This window comes from Puma concolor, chromosome A1 (genome assembly GCF_028749965.1).
Source record: "Puma concolor isolate L17-30 chromosome A1, mPumCon1.1.hap2, whole genome shotgun sequence".
Classification (NCBI taxonomy): Eukaryota; Metazoa; Chordata; class Mammalia; order Carnivora; family Felidae; genus Puma; species Puma concolor.
The window spans coordinates 238,540,501-238,564,473 of NC_141667.1; the positions used below are offsets into that span (position 1 = coordinate 238,540,501).

Sequence of the window (23,973 nt, forward strand, 5' to 3'; positions counted from 1 at the left end):
GTAAATTTTCTGTCCACATTCCGCATAACTGAAGGGCACACTGCATGTGAGTGGAGGGCCCTCTAGTCAGGAGGCATCCGAGAGATCCCACAGTATATCATCTGAGGACTCCAACCTCAGTTAACTGTCCCCAAAATATTAAAATAAAAAATTTAGATTTAGAGGGGGTCCTGGCTGGCTCAGTCGGTTAAGCATCTGACTTCAGCTCGGGTCATGGTCTCGCGGTTTGTGAGTTCGAGCCCCACATCGGGCTCTGGGCTGACAGCTCGGAGCCTGGAGCCTGCTTCGGATTCTGTGTCTCCCTCTCTCTCTGCCCCTCCCCCACTCGTGCTCTCTTTCTCTCTCAAAAACAAACATTAAAAAATTTAATTTATGGATAAAATGAAGATGATGTACGACACATTAATAAAGGTGTCCAATGGAACAAAATACTATTGTGATAGCGTAAAAATATTGTTTTTGTAAATTTTAAAGAAGAAATGACTACTTCTGTTTGGCTAATTTAAATATATTTAGGTATTTTTAATAGTTAAATATAATTTATAATAACAATGTATAATGTTTATATTAAATAACATATTTTAAGGCATTAAAAAAATTTTTTTAACGTTTGTTTATTTTTGAGACAGAGAGAGACAGAGCATGAACGGGGGAGGGTCAGAGAGAGGAAGACACAGAATCCGAAACAGGCTCCAGGCTCCGAGCTATCAGCACAGAGCCCGAAGTGGGGCTCAAACTCACAGACCGCGAGATCATGACCTGAGCTGAAGTCGGCCGCTTAACCGACTGAGCCACCCAGGTGCCCCTTAAGGCATATTTTGATTGGGTTGGTATATTACTTCTTTGAATACATGAAAATGTAAATATTTATTTAGGTCAACGAAATAAATAATGCGCCTACTGGCCACAGAGCAGTGGCAGGAAGGAAATACTTGCCTAGAAAGAGAAAGAGAGTCATCAGCGGAAGGCATTTCACACTGAAAGCTACAACTACTGTTCTTGGAGAGAGTCCTTGCCTATTTCACACCTTCAAGATGCATGCGAGGAACAGATAAACCTACAGGTGATGTTCATTGCAGTGTTTTTTGCCACTGTGACTATCTAGCAAAAACTAGATATTCTGTATTAAATGAATATTTTTTCAAAAAGTACACAAAAATATCATCAGAGCATACAACATTACCCAACAATCTAGAAAACATGAGGATGTGTAAAACAGAATATGAATTCCTTAGGACTACTGGTATTTCATCTACCAAATGTGTTGCTAAGTGTTGAAGCATGAAGCTGTGCATGAATTTATTAATTTATCGTATTTTAAAGTTTTTTTAAAAATTTTTTTTAATGTTTATTTATTTTTGAGACAGAGATAGAGCATGAACAGGGGAGGGGCAGAGAGAGAGGGAGACACAGAATCGGAAACAGGCTCCAGGCTCTGAGCTGTCAGCACAGAGCCCGACGTGGGGCTCAAACTCACGGACCGTGAGATCATGACCTGAGCTGAAGTCGGACGCTTAACCGACCGAGCCACCCAGGCGCCCCTAAAGTAAAGTTTTTTAAGCAAATGAGAGGGTAGCATCTGGATGGTTATTATTTACGGATTAATGAGATTAGGAAAACAGGATTCATAAAATTTTACAAATTATTGAATAATCATTACACAATTTTGATTCAAACCCAAGATTGGCGCCATTTTCTCACGTGTAGACATAATGACTAATAAAAAAAAATTGCAACAGCAAAACAAAAAACCCAACACACTATAGTTCATAGTGAAATTAAGAAAAAGTAGAGTTTGGGGGCGCCTCGGTGGCTCAGTGGGTTCAGCATCCCACTTCGGCTCAGGTCACGATCTCGTGGTTCGGGAGCCGGTGCCCCAAACGGGGCTGGCTGCTGTCAGCGCTGAGCCCACTTGGAATCCTCTGTCCCCCTTTCTCTGTCCCTCCCCCGCTTGCGCTCTCTCAAACATAAACATCAAAGAAAGAAAAAGTACGAGTATTTTGCCGCGAGACCATCCTGATCCAGACAGAAACAAACGTCAATGACACTAAAGGAGGCTTCTACTGATTCAATGTGGATAAAGTGGTCCAACAAACAGAAGAAGAACATGCTTGCCAGGAAAGGAAGACGATACTTACTGGGGAAAACCACATCACTTTAAGAATCCAAATCGTGAGAGCAAAATTCACAAGGAGGATGATGAGTAAAAGGAGAACAAATAAGTAGAGGCAGCGTTTTCTCCAGCCATAAATGCCAATTTTGTAGACACACGGGTTCTCTGGCCTCTGCACGTGGGTGCCTTCTGTGGCTGTAGTGTACTGTTCACGGACCATCTGCCATGCCGTAGGGGGAAGGTGGGAGATGGGACGGGGCGGGGGGGGGGGAGAGGGAGAGAGACAGAGAAGGAGAGAGAGAAAGGGAGAGAAGGAGTGAGAGAGGGAGGAGATGAAGGAGGGGGAGAGAGGGAGAGGGCAGAAGGAGAGGAAGGAGGGGGAGAGAGGGAGACAGAGAAGGAGAGAGAGAAAGGGAGAGAAGGAGTGAGAGAGGGAGGAGACAAAGGAGGGGTGAGAGGGAGAGAGACAGAGAAGGAGAGAGAGAAAGGAGAGGAAGGAGCGGGAGAGAGGGAGAGAGAGGAAGGAGACGAAGGAGGGGGAGAGAGGGAGAGAGAGAAGGAGAGAGAGAAAGGGAGAGAAGAAGGGAGAGAGGGAGGAGACGAAGGAGGGGGAGAGAGGGAGAGAGACAGACAGAAACAGAGAACTTGTTTGTCAATACTGATTTACTAAAAGTCCAACAAAATAACACCTTCTACCCCAATAGTAAATTTCTAGAATGAAAATGACTTTTAAAAAGAACTGAACATTACTTTGAAACATGTCACTGTTTCAAGCATGCAAAATAGTTTAGCTATGGCAAATACATCTGAAATCCAGTGGCCACATTTTCAGATTTTAATCAATAAATTCAACTTTCAAAATTCTGCACAGTTAAACTTAGAATGGAAGCATTAACCTAAAATAATCAAGTAATCAACTTTTTAAAGGACTCAGTGGGTGGAAAATCAAGCTGATGCCTGTATGTCTTTTTAAAATCCAATTACAGGGGCGCCTGGGTGGCCCAGTCGGTTGAGCGTCCGACTTCGGCTCAGGTCACGATCTCACGGTTCGTGAGTTCGAGCCCCGCGTCGGGCTCTGGGCTGCTGGCTCAGAGCCTGGAGCTTGTTTCCGTTTCTGTGTCTCCCTCTCTCTCTGCCCCTCCCCTGTTCATGCTCTGTCTCTCTCTGTCTCAAAAATAAATAAACATTAAAAAAATAAATAAATAAAATCCAATTACTTAGTTGTTAAGTCAAATTATTAAGCCACGTCTTTCTACAGTCGCTAAATTACTCAGAATTAAAAAGGCTCTTGTCGAGATACCCACCACCGTAATTTTTTGCCTATAATAAATTTCCTTGGTATTCACCTACTTCCAAGAACGATCAGAATGTACACGTGCATGCAAATGGTTACAAGTACCCGCTGTTTTACGTAAGTTCGCGCAAGAGTTTCCATAACCATTTCAACTCCATGAGGAGATTTAAGAAAATAGCCATTATTCCGCTTTCCACACTGTCCACTTTTGGTTTTAACTTATGAAGGGAAGAGGACAGATAATGAAGACCTTCCTGACTGTACATGCAGTAAAACGACGAATCAGAACAGAAAATCTTCTCCTCCGGGGATTCTGTTTTTTCTTCATGCAATGGTCTTACGTTTATTTTTAGGGATGGTTTGGAGGTGTCCTTATTCAAGTAAGTCACAGTCTGAAATAACTCTTTAAATCTCCTTCTCGCTCAACAACTGGCATTTTCCCGTGTTGTGATTATATAAAACTATGCTATTCAGCACACGGGATTTGCAGACCCGCAGGACGGACCGTCTACGTTATTCGAAACCTCAGGGCTTACTGGTTCCACGCTGGTGTAACTTACCTGCTCCTTGGCTTGAGCTCCTGGGCCTTCCCGACTCAGGGCCCACCGCACCCCACCCCGCCGTTGCTCCCCAGCCTCAGGAGCGACGCTTGCTTCTTCTCTCTTCCCTCCAAACCTCACATCGCCTCAGCTCCGCCTTAACCCCCATCCCGAATCCGTCCACCCCTCTGGCTACCCCCCTAGTCGGGCCAGCACAGACTCTCTCGTCTGTACCATCGTTGCCCTCCAGAAGCCGTTCTCCACCCAGAAGCCAAGTGTGCAAGATGTAAGCAAGCTGTGTCGTGCCAGACTTTCAGGTGGCTTTCCCCCCGCACTGAGAACATCTGAACTCCTCAATCACCGGGCAGACCCTGCGTGAAGGGTCTCTGCGTACTTCTTCGACATCACCTACCACCATTTTACCTTTTCCTCTCCGGCTACTCCTTAACAGACCAGGTCATCTCACCCCAGGACCTCCGTCCCGGGCATCGCGTCCACCTGAAACACTCTGCGTGCGGGCTCCTTCTCAGCCTTCAGTGGCAGCTCCTATGTCATTTGATCGCATGTCATTTGCTCAAAGAAGCCTTCTCTGGGCACGCAGTCACCTGCCATTGCCTTACCCTCTTACGCTTCTTTCGGACTGTTTGCCATCATCCGAAATAATGGTGGCAACCCCACAATTTCTGTGAAGCGTGGGCTAACAGACCGCAAGTGGATCGGGAAGGGTGGCCAGAGTGTCTGAATTTATAGCCAGTGCGCCACTTCACGCCATCGCTCCGGATCCGTGAAAATAGCAGCTTTCCAAGAACGTGTGTGCACACACAGAGTTTCCAACTGCTACACATTTCTATTCCTATATATAGTCTCCTATTGCTGCTGCAACACATTATCACAAACCTAGAGGCTTAACCCAACACAACTTCAGTATCTTACGGTTTGGTAGGTCAGAAGTCTGAAAGTGGGTCTGTGGGGGCTAAAAATCCAAGTGTGGGGAGGTCTGTAATCCTTCCGGAGGAGCCAGGCAAAACCTGCTCCCTCCTCTTTCCAGCTTCCAGGGCTGCCCACACTCCTTGGCTACAACCTCCATGTACGTTGCCGCGGCTCCTTTCTGACTCTGACCATCCTGCTTCTCCGTCATAAGGACCTCTGGGATTACAGCGGGCCCACCTCGGTAATCCAAGATAATCTCCCCATCTCAAAGGCCTTAACATAATCACAACTGAACCATTCCTTTTATCATGCAAGGTTCCAGGGATTAGGACATGGCCATATGTGGGGGTCATTATTCTGCCTCTCATAGGAAGCTTTTGTTCCCACTTACATAAGATGGGGAAGACTTTAATATCTATTTAAGACAATTTTGCTGTGGCTTACAGGACAGACAATAGCAATTCTGTGATGAGGGTTGCCCTTAAATCCCTCTTACTCGTCCTGGGAATCTGTTTTATTTGACTATTCACTTGTTTACTGACTTCCCCCTCCTCAGAACGTAAACTCTATGTGAGCCTTTTCATTGCTGTGCCCCTAAAACAGGGTAACTGACAAATAATAGTGACACAATAGAAGCCTTAAGGGAATGAGTGAATGGATGAAAAAATAGAAAGAAAGACGGCACCCGGGTGGCTCCGTCAGTTAAACGTCCGACTTTGGCTCAGGTCATGATGTCACGGTTTGTGGGTTCGAGCCCTCAGTCGGGCTCTCTGTGCTGACAGCTCAGAGCCTGGAGCCTGCCTCGGATTCTGAGTCTCCCTCTCTCTCTGTCCCTCCCTGCTCATGCTCTGTCTGTCTCTCTCTCAAAAATACATAAACGTTAAAACATTAAAAAAAAAATAGAACTACTGAATCTCACAAACACTAATTGGGCTACCTACCTGCCAGAGATGAGGTTGGTAAATGGGGCTAGATAGATGGAGTGTTTTCTCTGAATTACATCCTAAACAAAACATTCTATGATTTATGAACGCACTGAATCCATTAAGAAAAGAGTTGGCACTTGCGGTCTAACACTCTTCTAAAATAACGATTGTTGATGAGGAGCTAATTCCAAAGGGGACCCAGGCTAAGTAGGTAAAAATAAAACATGCGGTCTCTGCTAAAGCATTTTCAGAAAAGACCTGTTGGAAAGAGGACTTCTAATATGAGGTCTCTAGGATCTTATTATTGAAAGAATACTAACAAGGATAAACTACGTAAAGACTGGAAAAACGGTCTTATCAGAAGGGGCGAGCCACCAGCCTGGGGCTCCTGAGGACAGTGATTATGTCTTACCACCGTATGCTCTGGCCCAACAGCAGGTGCTTCACAAATATCTACAGCCCCAGCTCCATTTCTCCACTCCTCCCTCCGGCAAAACTCCTTGAGTGGGTTGACCATACCCACTGTTTTTCTAATTCCGTGCCTGCCTTCTCTCTAGAACTCGCTTCCAGACAGGCTTTCACACCGGCCACCCATTGAACTTGCTCTGGTAAGCTCATCAAGGGTCTCCGTGTTGCTAAGCAAAGCGGGCTCACACGACCCAGGGTTAGCACATGCCAAATAGTCATTGCCTCCTCTTCCGCTAGGGTTCCGGAAACCCCACTTGCAATGGCGATGGCCGCTCATTCTCATTTGCCGTGTCCTCATCATCTCTGAGCCACAGGCTCAGCCCCAAGATTACTTCCCCTCTTCATTTGAATTTACCCCCAGTTGTGGATGCGTCTTTAAGCTGAGGACTCCTAGTTCCTAGCTATGGCTCACCTTGAACTCAAGATTCCCCAACTGGGAATCTCAAGTTGCACATGTCCTGACCAAAGCTGACCTCACCTCCCCAACCTGCTCCTTGTAAAACTGTCCCCAAATCGCTGAGTGGCAACTTCGTTCATTCTTCAAGGTGCTCAAGTCAAGGGGCACCTGTGTGGCTCAGTCTTTTAAGCATCTGACTCTTGATTTTGACTCAGGTCATGATCTCCCAGTCGTGGGATCTAGCCTCACATGGGGCTCTACACTGGCAGTGCAGAGCCTCCTTGGGATCCTCTCTCCCGCCCCTCCCCTGCTTGTGCTCTTTCTCGCTCTCTCAAAACAAAGAAATAAACTTTAACAAATTAAGAAAAAAGATGCTCAAGTCAAAAATCTTTAAATTGTTCTTAATCCCTTTCTTTCTCCATACCGCATGCAATCCATCAACAACTCAGTGAATCAAAGTGCTACCAATAATCCGGATCTGACTGTGTCTCACCATCGGTCACCTGGCTGACTGCAGCTGCCACCTCACAGTTCTCTGCTTCTATCCCAAATCTCCCACAGGCCATTTCCAACATGGGGGCTAGAGAGGTCCTGTGAAAGCATCGACTGGGTCACCGAGCACCTCTCCATAAAATCCTCCTGCGGCTTTCCATTCCAGTCAGAGTAAACCCCGACATCCTCAGCCTGACTGGCAGGGCCCATCCTGACCTCGTCCTCTAACGTTCTCCTCCTTACTCCTGGCTCAGTCACACCGGTCTTACTCACCCGCGTACCTTCCAAGCGTGAACTCTGGAGTTGCGATGCCCTCTACCTGGAAACCGGGAAGGTCTTCTCCCAGATAATGGCTGGCGTCTCCTTCACATCCCTCAACTCCCTGCTCAAAGAGCATTTATCAACCAGCCTTCCCTGGTCATCTGATTTAAATAACCCTCCGCTCTCACCACTGCATATTTCTCTCCGCTCCTTCTTGCTTTATTTTTATTTTTTTTTTTTTACCATAGCACTTAACTCTACATGACATACTATATACCTTACTGACTTACTTTACTGTAAAGGCTCACCTCAGCGCATAGAAGCCCCCAGAGGGTAGGGCTCTCAATTGTTTGGTTATTTTCTTGTATCCCCGGGTGCCTAGAGCAGTGCCTGGCACGTAGTATGCCCTCGATAAACATTTGCTCAATAAATTGAGTATAAACGTTGAATGCACAGATACCCAGAAAATTTAAATGTACAACAACAACAAAAATACGTTGAGAGTTACTTCAGAGTTCCCTCAACTATTTATATTTAGTAAGTGGAAACCCACTCACAACGGACTAGGTTAGTGTGACCAGCTGTTTGCTGCAAGAGAGAAGGCAGGCTCTACCCTACAATCTCTGGAGCGTCTCCCAGGAGAGAGGAAACCGGGGAAAGTGCTCTGTTTAGTCTAGGAGTCACCCCACATTTGCACCCCTGCTTTGATGACGGCCCAAGGAAGAGGCCAGACCCCGTTTCCTCAGCAGACCATACCGACTCCAGGCTGACTCTCAGAAGCCAGTAGTGACCTGTTTTCTGGTCCTTCCAGACTCGAGCTGTATTTACCAAAGCCACGACTTCTCCTTTCGTATCTGTTTGTTTTCCCGGTTATAGTTCTTACTCTATCGCGTTTTACCATTGCCCACTTTACGTATTTTGGCCAAGTGGGTATCGCTATTTCTCAGTGCTATTATGCAGAAAACTAGGACTTTATTCTAGACAGGCATGATGTAAGTGGCCAGGCGGAACACTCAACTTAAATTTTCTTCTAAAGAGTCGATTTTGTTATTTAATAAATTATTAGCTTACAGTCCTCACGGCTCATAGTGGTTTTCATTTTTTATTTGACACCGTGTATTAAATTTTTGCCAGAAGAGACTCTCAGAGACTATCTGCTTGGGCTAGCTTCCTTCAGATATTATTATAATCAGCATTGGGAAGGATACCAATTCTTCAGGACTCTGAAGTCAGACAACAGCAAGGTAGCATTCATGCTGGCAGGAAAGTGCACTGCACAAGGCAGAGCACTTTGTGATTTATTTATAAGCCTTGTACAAAAACATTAATGAAATGATGCTTTATCTTAGAACTTAAAATTTATAATCCAAGCAAGATAAGGAATTTTGAGTTTTACTACATCTTGAATAAAAATTACCTTCATAGACCACTTTTTTAAATAACTTATGTTATCATTCAAAAATGAATTCCCGGGGGTGCCTGGGTGGCTCAGTCTGTTAAGCGTCTGACTCCGGCTCAGGTCATGATCTCGCGGTCCGTGGGTTCAAGCCCCGCGTCGGGCTCTGTGCTGAAAGCTCAGAGCCCGGAGCCTGCTGTGGATTCTGTGTCTCCCTCTCTCTCTCTGCCCCTCCCCCATTCGCACTGTCTCTGTCTCTCAAAAAAGTAAATAAACATTAAAAAAACTTTTTTTTAATTACACCTCTTTTCCTGTTAACCTAATCCTCAAAGTATGTTGATGGTGGTATACTTAATTTTGACGGGTTTTAAGTGCTTCTCTCAAATGTGGCTATCAACATTTTAGTTTTTATTAAAATTTTTTGTAATGTTTATTTATTTTTAAAGGAGAGAAAGTGGGGGAGGGGGCAGAGAGAGAGGGAGACAGAATCTGAAGTAGGCAGGCTCTGAGCTGTCAGCACAGAGCCCGACACAGCCCATGAGCCGTGAAATCATGACCAGAGCCGAAGTCAGATGCTTAACCTACTGAGCCACCCAGGCGCCCCAGTTATCAACATCTTAATAGACAGGGAATCAAATATGAAGCATTAGAATACATTTTTGCATAAGTATCAGTTTTTATCTGCTTTGAATTAATGGTTCCCTATTTATTATTGAAAATAAAACCACATCATGGACAGGGAATTCTGTCTTCTGTATTCTTTGATTCTTGTCATGGGACATAACGTAGTGAACTGAGCATTGGGTCTACTAAATAAATGTTGTTAAGTGGCATTCTTAATTTCAAACATCATTTATTGACACGCCTGATTTGGACAGGCTGTTGCCAGGAGTTTGAGACACAGAGATCATAAACCCCTGGAAGATGTTGAAAAGAAGCTGCTATGATGTGATTTTTTTAAAAGATGGGTTTGAAAAGAACTAAACGGACCCTTTAGAAACGAGAAACTCAGTTATATTTTAAAATTCAAAAAGGAGTTACATAGCTTAAAGCTATAAGACATACAAAATATGTCTTCTCTGTATCTAACAGATCACATCCAGCCGAAAAGAAAATCGGTACGAAGATAAATCTTAGAAAACACGACAGCGTTCGACTTTGCAAACGTAGCCTTGCTGCAGAATTAATGAACTCACCCCAGCGAGGGCCTGTCTATAGGCTGTGGGCTAAGAGTCCAGAGTGTGGCAGAGAATTCAAATCCCCCCTTCCAGCTAGCACGTCTCGGTAGGGCAACTGCTGGGAGCGATGCTGAGACTCTGGGCCTGCACAGCAATCCCCAGAAGGAAGGGAAGGAGGAAGCAGCAGTGACTCCAAGAATCTCCCAGCTAACCTGTTCTGGGACGAGTAATCTAGATTATTGGTGAATGGGGTGCCCTTTACTGGTGCTGCTTATTTCCAGCCTGCACACATCCTTTTCCCCCAAAAGGAGAGGAAAACTTCAGCCACCCCTCCTTTGACAACGGGGCAGAGCAGAGGACAGGAGCCATCTCTCATTTATGTTATACATGAACGCCCATAATGACAGGGCACGTTAGGGTGGGGTATTGCTGTAATACTATAGATATAAAATACGTATCGGGCAGCTGTAGAAATGCTAGACTTGTATGCATCTAACAAACATCTGTTCATCTGTATACACGCAATAAAAATGGGAGAACTTCAGGAAACAGTGAAGGAAGCCATCATCACAGTGGAGGATTTTAGCACACCTCTACGGATAGATCAAGCCCTCTGAAGTGAGTGGCGCTACACGGAACCTAAACGATACAACTGAAATGTGTTCAAATGGACACGTATAGAGCCCTATCCCCGAAACTGGGAAATGCTTATTTTTCTCAAGCATACGGGTAACATTTGCAAAATCCGGTAACATGCTAGTTCAACAAGAAAGTATGAAGAAGGGCCAATGGATCGGCTTCAGACAAATTCTCTGCTCTGGTGATAATACAGTACAATCAGGACTGCATTGCACACTAACGGATAAAACAGAAACCAAAGTCTTTGAAATATGATAAGAGGACGGGGTTGAGGCTTGAGATCATGCTTACTCAGACACACACACATGATTCAGACTGTGTTTTCCTGCCATAACCACAAGGCAAGGCGGGGGGAGGATGTCCAGTGGGCACCAGCTCCTCAGCCACCTCATTTCTCCAAGGGAGAGTCACCCACGTATTAGGGTTGGAATTCTGACTGCTTTGAGTAAGGTCCTGCCAGGCCACAGGGCATGCTGACTGGGGGTGGACCACACGTCTAATAGCACCCGTCACGTCAACCCAAAAACTGTAGGAAAATCATTTTTGACACTATCAAAAACTGCCTTTCATACACGTAACACAGCTCTAATATCCAGGTGGCGTAACTTTTTAAATTTATTTATCTGACGGAGTGAGACAGCAAGGAGGGGAGGGGGGGAGAGAGAGAGAGAATCCCAAGCAGACTCCGCACCATCAGCTTGGAGCCTGACATGGGGCTCGAACCCATGAGTGGTGAGATCGCAACCTGAGCCGAAACCAAGAGTCGAACACCTAACCGACTGAGCCACCCTCACCTTGTAATTTCTTACTACACATCTAGTGCTATCATGTTACATCATCTATTAAAACGATAAGGCATGGACTGAGGTGAGTGGTCAGTCGCACGATTATGTAACTGTGGCCAGGGGGAGGGGTCAACTGTGCGACTGTGTCACCGAGGCCAGTAGGAGTGATGCGCCCGTGACAGGCAATCGGTGAGTATGCGGTGGACAAATGAATGCATAGACAGTAGGACTTACAGGAGGCAAAGCATAGTTTTGTGCTTCGGTATGAAACATGAGATCATGACAAAGGGCAGACAGACAGGAAAGACGATTAGAAGCGTCTAAAGCAAGCCCGCTTTAGTGATAAGTAAATAGAAGCGATAAGTAAATGGAAGGCGAGAAACAAGAGGCATCCAGGACGCGTGGGCCACTCTTCCGGGGAAGGGGGAAGATAGTGTGCTTATCGGTTGAAGCAGACTAGGTTGTGACAGCACTGAGAACCACAGGCCCAGCTGCACCTCCATTTGCTTTCAGACTTCTCAAAGACAGCTCCTTCCCACAGTAATTAGCTAACTTCCTGCCTCCCTGCTTGCATTATAACTCATCACTCGGAACGGGAGCCACGGTTTAGGAGAACAAGGAGCACGGGGACGAGCCCACCCTCACCGATGTGTGACAGAAAGCACGTGAGAACAAGACACACTCAAGAGCTGGTAGTAAACTGGGGGAACATGTGCCTCAAAGGCAAGGTTGATGCCCTTAAAAACCACAAGTAACCCAGCAACACTTGCGCAAGGCCACGCACGCACATCAGAGAAACTTAACTGACCAGCAATACACGCGGTAAAAAAGTTCAGCTTCACCGTGACTCCAAGGAGTTCAAATAACCATGAGCACTGGAGCCGTCTGCAAAGACTGAGAGAGACTGACAAACTGACAATAGCCAGCATCGGCAAAGTGTCTGAAAAATAACCACGGTACTCCTCTGTTGGTGAGCGGGAGGGGGAACATAATCCTTCTAGGAAGATACTTGGCGCTAAGTACCAAGAGCCTCAAACACGCACAGGCATTTCAGTTCTAGGAACTTAGTCCAAAGGAACAATTAGGAATGAAAATGAAGATTTGTGTTTCAGGATATCTACGGTAGCATTATCCAGGATGGTGAAAAACTGGACACTAAATAAATAATGAAGACTAACGAATTCACTGGATTCTCACACTATGACAGAATTAACGACTTGAAATGAAAAAAAAAAAACCATCCCAGGAAAATGCTAATGACCGTGTGTTAAGTGAAAAAGAGAGAATTCTGAAATACATATTAAAATGTATACCCACAGAAAAAAAGATGATGAAATTTAAAAAGTGTTAAGACGATTTCCTCAGTCTCTTTTTTTTCCATTTAAAATTGCATTCCCTAGGGGCACCTGGATGGCTCAGTTGGTTAAGCAATCCACTTTGGCTCAGGTCATGGTCTCACAGTTGGTGAGTCTGAGTCCCACATCGGGCTCTGTGCTGACAGCTTGGAGCCTGCTTGGGATTCTGTGTCCCCCTCCCTCTCTGCTGCTCCCCTGCTAGTGCTCTGTATCTGTCTCTCTCAAAAATAAACATGTAAATAAAATTTTTAAATGCCTCCCCCAAATGTTGTCAGATTTATAGAATTTATACAAATCTATCTTTTGAGAGATGTGTGTGTGCGTACACATATATATTCCTTTGATAATACTGAAGTTAGTAATTAATTTACCATCCTCATCCCAACTTTATTACTAGTCAGGATGACCAATTTCAAGAATAGATCTGCTTTATCTTTTCATCAAATTGCTCAGCATTGTAAACCTAAATAGAGCAAAGTACACGGATCGTAATTATCAATTTCATCCAAAGTTACAATCACACGTGCCCAGTATTCTAAATACATGCACAAGTGCACACTCAGATTAAAAGGTCATCGGGGCGCCTGGGTGGCTCGGTCGGGTGAGCGTCCGACTTCGGCCCAGGTCACGATCTCATGGCCCGTGGGTTCGAGCCCCGCGTCGGGCTCTGTGCCCACCGCTCGGAGCCTGGAGCCTGCTTCGGATTCTGGGGCTCCCTCTCCCTCGGCCCCTCCCCCGCTCGCTCGCACGTGTGGGCTCTCTCTCAAAAACAAACGTGAAAAAATTAAATGTACTTGTGGAACAGATTTCCATGTCTACGAAACGGCATTACGCGTGAAAATGCAAGTCATTCCATCTCTACCCAAGGATCGTATTATCTCTCCTACCCGTTCTTTAACTGAGAGCCTACCAACTTCAACAGAAACTCCATGAATAGCTCGGAAAAGAATGCGAACACACCAAACAAAAGGGGAAAATGATTGATTTACACATCATTGTTTGCCAGACCCCTTTATTGGCATAATGATATGACTGATGCGCATGTCATCATTCACAGGCTGACACTTCCCTCATTCCACATCTCGGCGATCCTGCGCACAGCTCCATTTTCTAGCACGAATGGGAATCGTAAGCTCTCTTTGTGTCCGAACAGCACATTTTAAGGGTCAAGATCATATAAAGTTCTACCCTGATAAGATAAAGGAGTCGGATTTTGGAGGAAGATTAGCAGCAGAAAAGCACTCTTCCTACTTTTGCTTTTCAACCGTCTTATCTTAGGTATTTCCCTGTTGCTTTCACATAAAACCAGCCTGATTTCTAAAGACACCCTTACTTAGCTCTATGATGAAAACTTCGTGATGCCGTGATGGATTCTGTCAACCGATCAAGTCAAAAGGCCCCACAGCCTTCTCCTCACAGTGGAGACTCCTTCGTCCGAAGACACGTCCTGAATTCTGGTGGAATATGTTTGAAGAGCTTTTCGGCGGGGCTTTGTGGCTTTGCCACCTGGCCCTGTCCATGAGACAAGGCCCACGGAGCCACATTTCTTTCTGATCCCTGCACCTGCTTCCTTGAGAATGTGGTCCCCCTTGCTGTTTTATCTTCTTTTCCTTCTTCAGACTGTCATTCCTTTCTCAAATTCTACTCCAACCTGTGATCCTACTCAAGCTCTGGGCAAATGGTCCGCAAGATTTACTTGGAGACTCACAGTTTCTTACAGTGAAGACAAAAGTGGAGGCGGAAGGCATATGATGTTATTCGGTCTTGGCTTATCGCCTGGTCTTTAAAATATCCACTTCTCAGGGGCGCCTGGGTGGCGCAGTCGGTTAAGCGGCCGACTTCAGCCAGGTCACGATCTCGCGGTCCGTGAGTTCGAGCCCCGTGTCGGGCTCTGGGCTGATAGCTCAGAGCCTGGAGCCTGTTTCCGATTCTGTGTCTCCCTCTCTCTCTGCCCCTCCCCCGTTCATGCTATGTCTCTCTCTGTCCCAAAAATAAATAAACGTTGAAAAAAAAATAAATAAAATAAAATATCCACTTCTCTGATTTCGATGGTCCAAAATGACCAAGGCTATTTATTTCCTGATTTAATATGTAGTCTTTTAGGAAACTGTATATGGTTACCATTTTCCCCCATGTGTTTGTTGTTGGTTTTGTGCTTTGTCAAATTACTCAGAAACTATCTGCAAATATGTGGAATATTTCATTGCATAGTGTTTCCTGAATGCTTTATCAACAAAAAAAGGATCACCAAACATAGAGTTTAATTATGCAGTCTTTCAAGAATTTCTTTTAACACACGAAGCCTTCACTGGGCTGTTTACTGGCTTTATAACTTATAAATGCTTTCCTACTATCATGAGTAATGTAATCGTTTTCTTCGAAGTGCCCAAATGCTTACAGTTGGGATTCCCAGAGTTCTGAGGGTGCATCTAACTCCTGACCTGCTGGTGTCTTTCTCCCACCAGGTGGAATAGAAGACTCATGGGTGCCTTACGTGTATTTCACATCATGAGAATTGTAAGTTTCATAAAGGTTATTATGCTTCTGATCACTCTCATTACTCCAAACAAAGCCCTTTTATTACCATCGGGCACCAAACATTCACGACCAACCCACTTAACCTTATAACATATGCTCCGATATATGCCCAAGTATATTCGTAAGTCTTACATATTTGGAGGCCAGTATTTCCCTGAAATTTGCCACCCTAGCTCCAAAGGGAAAGGGCACTGTTCCTAGAACAATGTTTAGCACAGAGTGTTAGACTTGCTATTATTGTATACTAAGTACAACGTTCATGGTCTTTTGACTTTGAAGCTAGATCATACTAGAATTTCAAAGAATACGTATTTATAGAATATGACGGTGCTACATCTTGACAAAGTTCTGGAAACTATTATTACAGATACAACTCATACCAGATCAGAAAAGTTCTACAATATCATTGATGTAATTGAGCAAAACCCAAATGCCAATATACTAAATTATATAAATGATTCACATATTTACATATTTTCCATATTTTAAATAGACTCATTATGTTAAAAATGTTCACGATCAATTCCTCTCAGCATATCAAAAAATTAAATATTTATTTTTTGTTTTCGTCCCTTTAAAATGTTTTGATAACAGGGGCACCTGAGTGGCTCAGTCCATTGAACGTCTGACTCCTGATTTCAGCTCAGATCACGATCTCACGGTTCATGGCTTCGGGCCCTGTGTCAGGCTCTGTGCTGACACCACAGAGCCTGCTTGGGATTCCCTCTCTCTCTCTCTCTCTCTCTCTCTCTGCCCCTTCCTCAGTCGTGTGTGCATGTGCACGTGCTCTCTCTCTTAAGATAAACTTTAAACACTTTAAAAAAATAAAACGCTTTGATAACAGAATATGATTTAATCAAAGTAATCACCAAAATAATAATGACCTCTATTTGTCTATACTGAGAGCGAAGGGATAATTAGTTAGTTGAAGTTAGCCACTACGTAAGGTGGAGTTATGCTGGCCTTTCTGTTGATAGCTTTAACTTATTCCCCTGCTTATGAACCCAAGCAACGTTAATTTTTCTCTCCTGCCTCCAGTTTCCTATCTTACGCAACATCCAAAAAATATTGCATCCACGTTCTCATATCGTTTGTCCCATATCCACAAGGGCAGGATTTTTTTTTTTCTTCTGTTACGCTCTTGGCCAGTCCCGCTCCCTAGAACACTGCCAATATTTGATGAACAAATGGATGAAAATAACGCAGAGATCAATTCTCCATTAAATGCTCTTCATAAACTGCTGTTCTACTGGATTATATGACCAGAGAGTCCTACTTCCAGAAGTAAAACAGTCAGGAAAGAAATCATTTTCTAAAAATCCACGCAAAGCTCAAATAATCATGAAGGCAGCAAACCTGAGGACTACTGCATAGATACCGTGGTATCGGGTAGACCTTCTTCCCTCGTCACCGAGTCACTGAGAAGCTCATTCTCTCGGCCGCCAGGAATACTCCCTGCTCACAGTGTGCACCTGAGGTCCTGGAACTGTTGTTGGCCAAAGAGGGCTACCCACCCCCCCAACCCCACCCCATCCAAAGCGACGCCCCTCCCAGGGCAGCTAATGACAGGTCGTTCTGGTGTCACAAGGGCCTGGCCCTTGTTGTCTTCATTCATGTCTTCTCTGAAGGGTCAGTCTGGCTCCAGAGAGCACCCCCCACCTCTCCTCTCTGCCCAGCCAGTCCGGTGGGATCACGGAGCCCTCTGTCTCCAGCTTCTTCCTCTGCCCATTCCTGCTTCCTCCACTCCCACAGAGCTGTTCCTCCTAGCAACCCTTCCTAATGAACATCCTCCATGCAAATCTCAGTCTCCTGTCGTTTGTTTGTTTCCTGGGGAAACGGGTGGCCTGGAGAAAGCAATGGGTGACACCTGGTGAAAGGCAAGGGCCGGAACTTCCATGCTAGTTGTTGATGAGGACAGACACAGACGGGCAGCCAGCAAGGGAGTTCTCTCCATTTGTGCAAGAAGACATATCAAGGAGGGATGGTCAGGGGGCTGAGGGCCCCTGGCCCCCACAAAGATCACAACTCTTTGCTCGGTTTCCAGACGTGGAAACCCTCGACTGAAGAGAGGCCAGGTCCCCAGAAGGAAACACCTGTGACACTGGAGCAAGCGCACAGTGCGAGGACTCATCCAGCCCTGCTCCAGCAGAACCAGAGGCCGTGTGACTGGGCTGTCGTACAACGAGCAAAGGGCAACCCTGTGGAAGAATCACAGTATAGTCCTCTAGCATTCTGGAGTAAGGTGGTGCCGTGTGCGGTAGGGAATTACATGCCATTTGTAAACCATTTCCCTAAGCGCTCCCGGGCTTTTGTGGGCACAGGGCACCCGACCGTGAGACATCTATCTGGCCACGTGGCCAGAATCTCCCATCACAACTTGAGTTTTGTTAGCCCTCCACCGAGGCATGAGGTCAGAGGCCAGCAGTAATCTCCTGGACGTTAGAAGTGGCATACCAGGCACCGGGGCAGGCAGAGGGCACAAGAGGCTGCGTGCACGGGTGACTCATGGTTCCGTCACCCACCACCTCTGCCTCATCTCAGTCCTCTGGCCACAGAGGGCTGTCCCTTACGACCAGCCTGTAGAGGAAGAAAATGGCCAAACCTGGCTTCAGGGTGGGTTGGCTCAGTATGTTGGTGCAAGCCACAAACGTCTTGCTGTGGACCATGGCCCCGTCAAGGTGCTGAGAGGAAATCTTCCCAAAGCACAAAGCCTCAGGCAGTTCATCTGCACATCCACTTTTGGCGGAAGCAGAGACGAGCTGAGGTTGGAATACAGACGGTCTCACTGACAGGGGGGAATGGCTTGGCTGTTTCATCAGGACCTGGAAGGGGGACGACAACGAGATGAGGGAAAGAGCCTGAGGGTGGACCTGTGGGGGCACAAGGGCAAAGACCTTCGCTTCACACGCTAACATCCTCCCGAGTGTCCGCTGTGGAGGAGGCACCAAACGGCCAGAATGACTCAGCCAGTTGACAGCAGCCAGCTCGTCATCACCCGCCCCGTGCTCCCACAGCGGGTTCATTAACACAGTGGCCACAGTGGCTGCGATGGAGGCCACGTGTGGGCCCAACGAGGGTGCCCTCTCGTCAAGGCTGATCTAGCTACTGCCACTACTGAACGTCTAAACTGCCAACAACAGACACCCACGCCGAGGCTGGACACAGCCCAACACGTCCAAGCAGCCACTCCACGGCAAGACAACTGTATCACTCTGACTGGAACACACGGGACAGGTATGGGCTTTTCTCTTTCGCCCGCGTGGCCTTGGCCACCGTGACTCTCTGAGGACCTACACGTGTTGGATCCACTGGCGTGGGACGCCCCGTGACACCGCAGTGAATCCAATGATCCACTCCGTAACAAAGGGCACCGTGGCACTTGACTATGGGCCTACTGTTCTCAACACCCATGGCATGTCCCAGAGCTGCCAGCTTGAGACCGGGATGGGACAGCCTTCTGAGGTTGCCGCTGAGGCCCCAGTGTGGAGATTCCTTGTGAGGGTGGGCGATGCCTCAGGATGCAGTCCGTACCGGCCATTTGAACCGCCACGTGGCACCGTATCCCGTCCTCAATGGGTAGAACGCATGGCCTGGGAACCAAGGGTGAGAGTAGGACTGGCCATTCTTACCATCACTTTTAATGACCTGGATGGGAAATCCGGGCCTCCCATCCCCACGACTATGGGCTCTGTGGATCTAGAAGTCTGTTCCCCGGTGGGAAATGCTTCCACCGGGGAGTGCAGCACGAGTCCCATTAATGTGCATGCCACCATCCATTCACTTGAGCCCCTCGCACCAAGACAGCAGTTAGAAGGAAAGAATGTGCCATTCCTGGCTGGGAAGAATGTCTGTCACCCAGAAGGCCTGGAAGGGCATTTCTCGGTATCCTGTGACCGTGCGGATGGCAAACGGACACGTGTTCACGCAAAGGCTGATCCATAAGGGCACGGTGACCGACGGCTCAGACCCCTCAGAGGTGAACGTCAGGGTCATCACCCGGGTTGGCTACCTAGACCAGCAAAGGTATTAGGTGGGAATGAACGGGTGGCCGGGGGTGGTGGGTGGGAGGGAGACACGATGGGTGTCAGTTGCCTTCTGGAGACTGACGGCAGCCACGGAGCCTGTAGTTCATTCCGCTGATGTTCCTTCAGTGGCTTCCTCAGGGAAAGAGACTGACTAGAACCCTGTGGGGGGCAGGGGGCGATCTCCAAATTAGGTACGTGGAGTAATCCGCACGACGCGAGCGGTGAACAGCAGTGGCGTATTTCCCTAGTCAGTCTTCAGAACCCAGGCCTCACTCTTCCAGTTGCCACGAGTGACACCTGAGGATGAGAATGGCTTCGATGGCACTGAGCCGCCCCACCTACCGTATGTCCCACGTCCACTCTTTGGTCACAGCAGGGGGGGCAAAAGCCCAGGCCCCTCCCTCAATCTGAGGACAACTCGGAGGGCCATCCCGGCTCCGATGCGTCTACATCGCTATTCAACCCTCCTGCCCAACTGGGGTGCCTTCGGTCGCGTGCAGGTGTTTTCCCTCCAATAAACCGGCAGGCAAATCTCCAGCTCAGGGTGGTTCCTGGGGACACTGGTCTAAACAACGGCTGTCGGAAACATCGGGATTTTAACAACCGATCAGTCAGACACATTGATGGATTTCTCAGTAGCACACAGCTCCACCTTGTCTATCTCAGGTCGGATTCTCCGGAACCTGAGGTGAGGGCGCTCGTACAAATGATTCATGAAGGGAATGTTCTCTAAGAGGCATATATGTCAGGCGATGAGAACAGCTGGTCGGGGCAGGAGAAGCCAGACACAATGATGTGTCTAGTGACACATGGGTACCTAGAGAACTGTCCTAACCGTCACTGGCGGTTCAGTGGCCAGTTCGTGTACCAGACCGGTGAGGGGGACCTGAGCCCGCCCTAGCACCATTCATCCCGTATAGACATGACCCTGACGTTTGACATTATTTACAAAGGAAGACAGAGTTTAGAATGTTCCTCGAGTGACACAGGGAGACTGCATTTAACCAGGGAATAAAGAAGCCTGTCATCTATGTCATTAAGTCCTTGGAGTCTCCTAACCGAACTGAAATTTTCAGGCAAAGCAACTATATAACCCCTTCCCCTCAAAACCTCAATTTGCCTAGTCCCTAAAAATAGCATTGAACTAAATGCTAACTCTGAGAAATACCCAAAGTTAAGGACCAATTTTAAGAAAAGAAAAGTTATTTAAATGTATCAACCAAGCTGAGCTTCTTTTTAGTTACAAGTCTCCATGTGAAAGATTTAGGGCAAAAAGAAATTCTTGAGGTAGGCATAATCAAGGTTCTTATCAAATGTAGTGTATATGCAATTTTCTGATTGCTTTGACAGTTCATTAACAAGTTTCAGGAACTTCAAGGTCACGATTCACTTCTATCTTTATAGACACCTTTTCTTCAGGATTGAGATGTGAGGATTTAAAGCGATTTTCAACTGTTGCAAAGAATACACATTCAAAGGCATTCCGGTAGGGGGACAGCATACCTCTATGTTTCACCAAGATTAACATTCTAGAATGTTTCATATAAAATTTTCATTAAGATCTAAAATGTTTTATGAAGGGAAAATGTTCACAGGAAACCCAGTCAGTTGAGTTTTGTTTTTTTGTTTTGTTTTTGTTTTTCCTGAAGGCAACAGGGATTTCCAGTAAGTTAGTGAGAATACCAGAGAGGGTTTTCTGTTTGTGTTCTGGAATGTGCATTTCCTCCTCAGCAGCCCAGACTGCGTGTGGAGAGCATTCCTTAGTCTAGCACCTTCTATATGGGGCTCACGGTGCCTTCCTAGGGGATCCAGGAGAAGCAGGTTAGAAATCCTGATCACTCACCATTCTGAGGCTCCTCCCTGACCTCCTGGTCACTGAGACTAAGAGGTTCTGTGTTTCCTCATTATTGACAGTGACTGTGAAGACAAGGGGGGGGGGGGGTCGGGGGGGGGAGGAGTGCGACTACTGTTCACGAGGAAGTCAGACACTGTCTAAATGTTTTGTATCAACTGCATCTGGCACTCATTATAACCTCAGGAGGTAGATACTGCGATTTTATTCCTATTTTTACAAATGAGGAAACTGAGGCTGAGGGTAATCAAGCAAGCCGCACAAACAAGGCCCCACGGCGGGAGAGTGGCCCTCTGACTTCACAGCCTGAACTTGTAATGATTGCCTCTTCATGCATAGTGTGCTTTTCAGGGGTGTTCTACACATAAGACTAACTGAGAACGTTCAGAAGAGAACTGAAATAGTCACGAAGGTGAGGCAAGCTTTCACGGCATCCATCTCAACAGCAATGACCTCTTCCTGCTGGCTCTCCCTTCGTTCCCCAGTCCTCAGCCTTGGACTTTCTAGAACTCCTCTCCTCTCCCTCCCCCTTGCCCCCAACCCATCCTGCACGGCAACCAGAGGGAGCATCCCAAAGAATAATCCGGTCTCTGTGGCTTTTCCGTGGCAAATGCTTAAATGGCGCCCCACTGCTTCCGGAGGAAGTGCGGACCCCTTTGGGGGCAAGCGAACCCTCCTGCAACCCCAGCTCGGTTTTCATCGGCGGAAGGCTGCGCACCAGTTAGACCCACGCCCAGCACTCTTCAATATTTCGAGGGGTTCTGAGAGAAGTCTTGAGACTTCTGCAGATCTACAAATTGCTAAGAATACTCCCGTTGCCAGTTTTTCATATGTTTCTCTAGGGCAAAATCACATATAAAATTGAGTGAAGTTGTGCCCTGAAAATGGCAAGTCCCGTGGGCGAGGAATTCAACAACACTCGTGGGGCCGTCATGGAAATATCTGGCCTCGTAGTGGGTCCGGAAGCACACAGAGCTAGGCAGATGCTGTTGAGGATGAGAAGAAGAGGAGGAGGGAAGGCTGGAGGGGTAGAGGCAGGTTCTGAGGAGTAGGAAAGTAGCAGAATCCTGCTCTGACTGGAGTTTTTCCCCCTCCCACTAGGAACCCCTGGGGGGGGGGGTGCTTAGCAGGCGGGCTGGGCTCATTTGAGAAGAAACAAGGGTCTACGAGAAGCCAAGTAAAAGGGGGAGCAAAGGGGGAACCAGAGGTCCTACAAAATACACCAAGTTCAACAGCAGGGCCGCTCATCATTTACAGTTATTACTGGATTTTCATACTCGACAGCAATACGACTAGAAGGTGAGTATTTTGAAGGACAACATGGAACCATTTTATTTTCAGCATTTTAACTGTGTAGGGGAGGAAATATTTTTCCTTCCACCCTTGAAGGTCTTCCAGGTGGTGTAAGAATAAAGGGGGAAAAAAATCAAACAAAACCAAGCCAAAGGCTCACCACATGCACGTGGAGGCCCAGTAACGAAGTTGAGGCTTGAGGACAAGACGGGGGTGGGTGGCTTTTATACCTTTTGAAGAAAGTGGCCCTAAGTCGGTGAGGAACTGACAAAGAAAACTTGGCTTTGGGAGCTCCCATTTGTAAAGAAATTTTTTTTTTTTTTTTTACATTTATTTTTGAGACAGAGGGAGAGAGAGAGCATGAGTGGAGGAGAGCACGAGAAAGGGGGAGACACAGGATCCCAAGCAGGCTCCAGGCTGTCAGCACAGAGCCCAGTGCGGGGCTCGAACTCACGGGCCACGAGACCATGACCTGAGCCAAAGTCGGACGCCTTAACGGACTGAGCCACCCAGGCACCCCCCGTTCGTGAGGAATTCTAAGCAGAGTTTTGGCTGGGGGCGTAAATCAGTAAAAAGTAACAAGAGTTGCTTGTATAGGCTTCTTGGCTCTAACTTCTCCACCTCAGGTGATGAGGATGTCTCTTTATCTCCTGCTACAGGGAGGGCGCCTTTCACAGGGGAGGCCGGAGACAGGTGCGGGAGGTGGGGCTCAGGGTGTTCTGCTGGCTGTTTCTTAACCGGCATTTACATTTTGGGGTGGCCTGCCCTTGGCACCTGCCAGCGTGAGCACACAGCCTCTTTTGGAAACCTGGATTTTTCAGTCTCAGGAATGGGACATTTACATATGCAGAAGTACTTTACTTTTCATTTGGCTTTCAAAGAAAATCTCAGGTCTAAGTTCTAGAACCTATAAAACTAACACCAACTTGAACCATTCGTCTTGAAACTCTGAGTGTGCCTCTTTGCACCTATTTCAGCAAAATGTTTCCAAGAAAATAAGTGAAAAGTAAACACAGGACGTTTCGTGCTAGTGAGTTACTCCATCCTGCTGGCCAGTCTTTCTGCCAGCTGAGTCCTGTTTTCCCTCCTCTTTCTCTGCGCCTTCCTTTCAACTTGCTTTCCAATCTGTCCTGTATCAACTCAGGAAACAGAGAAAGAGCTGAGAAGTTTAGGAGGCCCGAGTGTTGGCACATGGTTACCTTTTACTTTATTTATATTTACTTTTTGACAAGTGTTTTGAACAACGTGTTGTTTTCCAGGTTTTAGGAGAGAAGTATTCTTTCCTGGTTTTGCTCCAAGAATATTTGGGAAGCCGAAGTTGGTATTCTTCTCTTGTTTTGCTGATTCCCCAGATTTATCTCACGACTTGAAATTTTGCTCTCATTAACTTTACTCTATTTTTTAACGTCTGTAACAGCGCTATGGACAAAAGGTAAAGCAAACGTAGTTCTACCACAAAAGCTGAAGGGCAGAATTAGAATCAGGCAATCTT

The 23,973-nt window shown here is 46.6% G+C and overlaps 1 protein-coding gene across 6 annotated transcripts in view; it reads right to left on the reverse strand.

Annotated features, from left to right (window-relative positions):
- The window catches only part of SGCG (sarcoglycan gamma), a 129,257-nt gene that overhangs the window by 77,970 nt on the left and 27,314 nt on the right, over positions 1-23,973 (reverse strand). For 4 of the 6 annotated variants that reach the window (XM_086715191.1, XM_025924472.2, XM_086715195.1 and 1 more), the window contains exon 2: positions 2,139-2,333. The exons of 1 other annotated variant lie outside the window; for it this stretch is intronic. In XM_086715191.1, the coding sequence (XP_086571317.1) occupies positions 2,139-2,333 (195 nt within the window). Of the gene's footprint in view, positions 1-2,138; positions 2,334-23,973 lie in introns of those variants that run through there. One more of the 6 variants, XM_086715212.1, reaches the window with a different exon arrangement.